Raw genomic sequence first — 7,397 nt, 5'->3', positions numbered from 1 at the left:
CTCGTTCGATTTAAAACGGTAAAATCGATATATCGAAGTCGACATACGATAATTTATATATATATTTATTTATTGAAATTCATTTCATTTTATTTTCCATCCGGTTTTTTTTTAACATCACCGTGTGAATGTTTTTTTTTTTTTTTTTTTTAAATATTCTTCAATCATTTCCGCCATTTTGTATTATTATTATTATAAAAAAAACTTACCCGCCATAATAAACGTGTGAATGTGATGACGTAGTGATGACGTAGGTATAAACAATCTTATAACGCATGCGACAATTATTGTTATATATAAAACTCGCGAACAAACTCACACGCATCTATTTTTCTCTCTCTATAAACTACAAAAAAAAAAAAATTATTAAATAATAATAATGATAATGATAATAATGATAATACAACTCACCTTTTTTTGCGTCATAGGAAAAGGTTTCTAATTAATAAATAAATAAAAATAATCCATTAATTAATTATTATTATACAATTAAGACTCGTATATTATCAGGTATAATTTTTCTTTTTTTTTCTTTCTCTCTCTCTCTCTCTCTCTTTCTTTCTCATCCTCTTTCTCACTCCCTTTCTCTCTTTCTCTCTCGACTTTCTTTCCTAAATACAAAAAAAAAAAAAAAAAAAAAAAAAAAATACACAACAAATAAAAATTTTAATTTAAATTTAAATTTAAAAAAAAAATTCGTTTGAGCTTTATATAAATATATATATATATAAAAAAAATTTTAATAATAATAATAATAATAAAATATAAACACCAATCGAAAATAATCAATCAATCGTACCAACATCAATTTAAAAAAAAAAAAAAAAAAAATTATTACTGTTTATAAAATAATTATTAACGGAGGATCGGAGGAAAGATAAAAAAGAAATATGGCGGATTTAATTAATTTATATATATATAAAAAAAAATTTTTCTTTTCCCTTTTACAAAAATAATTTTCTTTTTTCTATTTATTTATTTATTAATTTATTAAAAGTCGAAAGATATGCCCCGAATAGATTGCCAAATAAATAAATAAATAAAAAAAATGATAAACGCAATTTTTTTAAAAATAATTTATACGGAGATTGTCGAACGGAAATAGAAAAGGAACGCCCGAACGGATGGAAAAACAAACAAACGCAAAACTACACGCGTTCGCATTCGAAAACGATTATAATGATAATAATAAATTCGACGAAAATAATAATAATAATAATTAATAATCGAAACGTACACTTAATAGTAATAATAATAATAAAAAACGGGAAGGATAATTTTTTTTTTTTTTTAAAAGCATTCTCTTTTCTTTCTCATCTTTCTTCTTTCTCTTTCTGTCTCTCTTTTTTTTTTTTAATAGTTGGTAAACCTGTTGACTATCTCTATGAAAAATTAAATAATAAACTCGAAGGCAATTATGAGGGAGGGAGAGGGAAGGTGTGAGTGTATGCGGTATGGCTACACGGGGAAGAACGTAAATTTTCTTTTCAGACATGTTAGCGATACGACCGTTCGCGAATGATGATGATGATGATGATTTCAACTTAAAGAACGAAACGGAGAAAGAGAGAGAGAGAGAGAGAGAGAGAGGGGGGGAGAGAGAGAGAGAAAAAAAACAAACACTCAAAGAAATTAAAATTTAAATCAAGTCTGAGCATGGGTGAGGGGGTGAAGGAAAAAGAAAAAAAAGTTAAAAAATTTTTATTTCATTCTTTCTCACAACCCTTCCTCCCCATCGCCCCCTCACTTCTCTCCTCCCCCATCTCATCATCATCATCATCATTATTAATTCTTCTCACTTTTTCTCGTTTTGAAATCTCTTTTTCCGAGAGTAGAAAATTTTTCCAAATCGTTTTAATGAGGAGGCACACACGTCCTTCCCCTTCCTTCCTCCCACTCTCCCTCCCCCCTCTCGTAGGAGGTACAACCGATACCGTACAGGCACATCATATACCGTATGAGAAAATTAAATTCGACTAGAATTAATAATAATAATAATTATTTATAAAAGAGGAAAAATTACGAGAAAGAAAATTTTTTTTTAGAACGCATATGAAAAAACGTTTAACAATCTCCGTATTTTTTTTTTTTTTCTAAAGTTTTATACCCTGTACACGATGTTGAAATTTAATCATCATTTGGCAACCTTGCATTATTATCATTATTATTATTTTTATTTTTCGGATAAATACAAAATCGCACGCACGTTCACGAAAAAACAAGAAAAAAAAAAAAAAAGATAATTTAAAGTCTCGCAAAGAATTTCACAGTCGCCGGAAACGGAGAAAAAAACAAACGCAAGGCAACAACATAAAAAAAATAAAAATATTATGTGTGTATCGCATATTTATTCTCATTGACTTCCGGTTTATTCAAAACATACTACTTTTTTTTTTTTTTTTTTCTTCCGACGATTCATACAAACGCACGACGTTTGTGCAAATCCATGAAAAAAAAAAAAAAAAAGAAACAAACGGAATGTGTCAGAGCCGATTGTTTTAAATTTAAACGAAAACGACAACAACGACAACCAAAACAAACAAACAAAATTTTTTTTTTTTCTCGAAACCAAATAAAAATCATTTCGCGACTCATTTCCCCGGAAAAATATATTCAATATATACATGTATACGCGTTAGATAAAGAAAAAGTAACGGAAAGGGAAAAACGGAAGGGAAAAAAAATCCCTTCCTCTTTTTCCCTCTTTTTCTCCCATTTTCCCTCACTCCTTCTTTTCCACATTGAAATTTTTAAAAAAATCCGTTATCGATGACGAAGCAAAAAAAAGAAAAAAAAATTGAAAACAATTCCAGGGAGAGAATAATAATAATAATAATAATGAGGAAAATATCATCATCATCATCATCATCATCTTGTTTAATCGTCGACAAAAAAAAAAAAAAAAAAAAAAAAATTAAGGAAAAAAAAAGGGAAAAAGGATCACGATGATGATGACGTAGAGATGACGTAAGCAGTTCAAAAAAAAATTAAAAATTGAAAAACACGTTGGAAAATTTAACGAAAAGGGAAAAACCAAAAAGTGAAAACGCGAAACAGTAGATTTAAAATTGGATTCGATATTTTTGATTCATCATCATCATCATCATTATCATGGCGCGAAACCGGAAGTGTCGTGTCGGTTAGAATTTAAATCGCGGAAAACAGGATCGAAAAAGAAATGTTTAATCCGGAAAAGGACGGTTAAAAAATTTAATCGACTACGATTATTAAATTGTGCGTATTCATCATCGTTTCATTTCATTTTTTTAGGCCATTTTGTTTTTCCTTTTTTTTTTTTTTTCGAAAAAATTATTGTAAACATCAGGGTCGCCATTTTGTTTCCCCCCGATTTAATAAAAAAAAAAAAAGGGATCGATAAAACCGATTGAAAAAAAACACGCGTACCAACAACGTGACGACCAAAAAATTTGTTTCCGTTGTCACCGTTTCGTCCTGTTGTCAACCGTCATCATCATCATCATCGCGATCATAACGGTTATAAATAAACCGGGTCACGTGACAACAGGTGTGACACATTTCGAAAAAAAAAAAAAAAAAAATCAATTGATATTTTTCAACCGTTCGCAGACAAATAATTTCTTATTCTTTTCTTTTTTCCCCGCCGCGCCATTTTCGAATAAAAAATGGCGGGGAAAAAAAAACGACAACGACGATAATGATAATGATAATAATAATAATAATGATAATAACGAATTTTTTTTCCGCCATGTAAACAAAAAAAAATGAAAAAAAGAAAAAAAGAACGTACATACTTGATGATTTTCCTTTTCCTTTTTTTTTTTTTTTCCTTTTTCACGATCGCGATCCTGTTGTTGCCAAAAGAAACCGTTATAACCGCGGATTAAACTTCAACTTTTCTATCCTTCTTCTTTTTTCTTTATCCCTCCCTTATCTATCTATCCCTTTTTCTTTTTCTTTCTTCCTTTCCTCCCATTCTTTCACATACATATATATATTTATTATACTTTTATTCATTTTTTTTTCTTCTTCTTCTTTTTCTTATTCATTCTCTTCATCTCATAATTAAATACAAAAATATATATAATAATAATAATAATAATAAAAATAATAATAATAATAATAAAAGACGTAATTAATACTATTTAAACATTATAACAGAATACAACAACAGTATGATTTTTTTTCGCTATCCGGCGTGAAGTTCATTTCGCGCACGATTTCGGCAAACATTTCGTTAACGTTCGTGCGCTGTTTGGCACTGGCTTCAATGAAGGGACATCCCCATTGTTGAGCTAAACTGCTCCCCTCCGAATGTGACACCTGAAATTAAATATCATCATTATTATTACTAATAATAAAGGGAGCCACGCCGCGCATCGTCTTTTTCGAAAATAGGGGGCGCGAATCGCGGAAAGAAAAAGCGAGATGGGGGGAAGGGAAAGAAAAACAAATAAAAACCGAGAGTGCGGGGAAGGGGGCGGAGAGAGAGAGAGAAAAAGTGGCACTAATGACGAGGTTCCGTAACTGGGTCAAATAAATAAAATGAATAAAAAAAAAAACGCAATTTTTTTTTTTTTTCCTTCTGTTCGCAAATTAAAATTCCAATTTACAAACTTTCGTTTTGTTGTTGTTGTTGTTGTTGTTGTTCGAAATCAAAAACCGTTAAAATATAATTAAATAAATACATCTAATTTTTTTTTTTTTGGTCGAAATCATAGGGGGGAGGGAAGGAGAAAGAGAGAGAGAGAGAGAAATAAGGAAAAAAAAACTTTTTTTTATGTTTCCCTTAATCCTTTCGCAATCGCAAGTACAAAACGTCAAAAAAAAAAAAAAAAAGAAAATTTTCCCAAACTTTTCCTTTCATCCCGATCGCGGACCGAAATCGGATGGGATTTAAAATCGTTTGAACTCGAAAGTAAAAAAAAAAAAAAAAAATGAAAACAATGATTTAGAGGAAAAGAGAGAAAGAAAGAAAGAAAGAAAGAAAAAGAAAAAGAAAGAAATAAAGAAAAAGAAATAATTTCATGTGAAAAACCCGATTAAAGATTACATATAAAAAAAAAAAAAAGTTCGACATTTTCTCCTCCTCCTCCTCCTCCTCCTCCACATTTTAAAAAGAATCAAAGATTTCAAAGACGAACTTTAACAAAAAAAAACGCCAACAACAACGCATTGCGTAATTTTTACGCAAAAAAAAAAAAAAAAACGTATAAAATAAAAAAATATATTTTTAAAAAAAAACGGCGATTTTCCCACGTTTTTTTTTTCTTAAAGGGATAGAGAGGGTAGGTAGGTAGGTAGGTGTGAAACGCGACGAGTTAAACATCTTAGAATAAAGTTCGACAAAGAGATGGGATTCGGGATAAGGACATCATCGCCGCAGCATCCTCGTGAATTCCGGGAGGAGGTAGCTAAAATCTTCCGCGAGACTAACACACATACCCACCAATCAATCAAATCTAAAAAAAAAATCACTCATCGCTACTACCCGTCACGAACAATCGTTGATGATGATGATGATGATGGGTTTTCCCCGAGGTGTGAGAGTGAAGACTAATCATCCGACGGACGACGGGGTCTGAACTTTCCGTTACGTGCGAGAAAAAAAAAAAGAAAAATTTCCACTTTCCCTTTTTTTTTTTTTTTTAAACGATTATAAAAAATTTCAACAGCGATTATCGCCGTTTGAATCGTATATTCCGGCGGTACTTTGCCGCCAATCGCCGAGTCTTTTACAACTTCCGTATCCGACCCAATACTCAACCACCCCGTGACATTTTTTTTACAACCTCGTAGGCCCGTTATTGAACCACGTGACACCGAAATAAAAAAAAAAAAATGGGCAGGAGACAAGGAGACGACTATTCCTTTTTATTCAGGTAGGCCGTACGTCCTACACCCTGGGGGTCAAGTGATTTTATTATTATTATGTGTACAAACACATACATATGTATTTTTCTTCCTCTCTCTTTCTCTTTCTCTTTCTCTCTCTCTCTCTCTTTCACTTTTTTTTATCATACTTACGTAACGCTTTTTTGAAATTTTTTTTTTTTTTTTTTTTTTTTTTTTACCCTCGAGGAAACAAAAAGGAAAAAAAGAGAGAGAGAGAAAAAGGTTATCGATTTTCTTTTCTTTATTTTTCCCCCTTCTCCCTTCCCCTTCCCCCTCATCAGTCTCCTTATCCTTTTTCTTCTTACAATTCTTTTTCACAGAGTAAATAAACATTAATTAAAAAAAAAAAAAAAAAAAAATACAATTCGAATATCGAAAAACCGATGAAAAACTTTGATTTTTTTTTAAGAAATAAAAATTTCCCTTAATTAATTTTTATCCATCGAAAGGGTGAACGGGAAGGGAAGGGAAGGGAAAGGAAGGGTGGAGGAAAAGAGAGAAAACGACAGAAGCTAGCAGCAACAGCAACAGCATCATCATCAACAAAACCAACGACCTGAGAATGTCCTGTTCCCGAAATGAAGCAGCAAATTTGAAAATTATTAATTTTTCTTTTCTTTTCTCTTTTTCAGCCCCTCCTCCATCGTCGTCATCCTCCTCTCATCCTCTCGTCGCTGATTTCATTCGGAAAGGGGGGCGGGAGGTGGGAGGAGGAGAAAAACAAGAAAAAGGAAAGCGACAGGTAAGACCTACGTTTTATTTTTTAATAATCTTTTCCTTCTTTTGTTTCGCTTTCCCTCTTTTATTAATTATTTTCCCCCCCCCCCATTCCCAAAGTTTTAAATGTAAATCTATTAATTGGAAAATTAATGATAATAATAATAATAATAATTTACAACCGGGTCAAAAGGTGAAATTGTTTTCCGACTCTCTCTCTCTCTCTCTCTCTCACTCCTCGATAATTAGCAAATTATCGAGACTTTCTTTAAAAAATTTCGCCGGTTTGTCAATATCACCATATTTTCCTCCCCATGCCCACGCCCTCTCTCCCCACGGTGGGACCACCCACCGCGGACGAAAAAGAAAGAAAAAGTGTCACGCACTCACCTCCCTTTGATGTTCCAAGTCTACTTTATTGGCGACTAAAAGTATGGGCACTCGTTCCGTTCCTTTAACCCTCGTTATTAATTCCTTCATTGTTTTTATATCTTGAAAGGTTTGGTGATTCGTGAGACTATATACAACGACAAAACCTTGTCCATTTTTAATGTACAAATCTCTCATGCTCGCAAACTGCTCCGTGCCTGAAATTAGAAAAAAAAAAAAAAAAAAAAATTAAAATTAATTTTAATGGCGGCGACGACATTGATGACTTTTGTCGTGATGATATTCAATCTTTATTCCTTTCCCTCTCTCTCTCACTCTCTCTTTTTCTCTCTCCCTCTCTCTTTATTTGCATATAAAAACAAAAATGTTCTTCAAAGATGGAAAATTTTAATGATAATAAAAACAACCAACGATTA

General features: G+C 31.8%; 1 protein-coding gene across 1 annotated transcript; it reads right to left on the bottom strand.

The window, feature by feature from the left end:
• Positions 1-4,131: 4,131 nt before the first annotated feature.
• Positions 4,132-7,158, bottom strand: Phum_PHUM502600 (rap1 and, putative; the record flags this gene model as incomplete). Its single annotated transcript, XM_002430817.1, has 2 exons — positions 4,132-4,302; positions 6,982-7,158. The coding sequence occupies 2 exons, from the start codon at positions 7,156-7,158 to the stop codon at positions 4,132-4,134; spliced, it is 348 nt and encodes a 115-aa protein (XP_002430862.1).
• Between the last annotated feature and the right edge of the window lie 239 nt (positions 7,159-7,397).

The sequence above is a fragment of the Pediculus humanus genome, genomic scaffold (genome assembly GCF_000006295.1).
Source record: "Pediculus humanus corporis 1103172108269 genomic scaffold, whole genome shotgun sequence".
Taxonomy (NCBI): Eukaryota; Metazoa; Arthropoda; class Insecta; order Psocodea; family Pediculidae; genus Pediculus; species Pediculus humanus.
The sequence above is the reverse complement of the archived record's forward strand: the minus strand, read 5'-3'. Positions and strand labels throughout refer to the sequence as shown.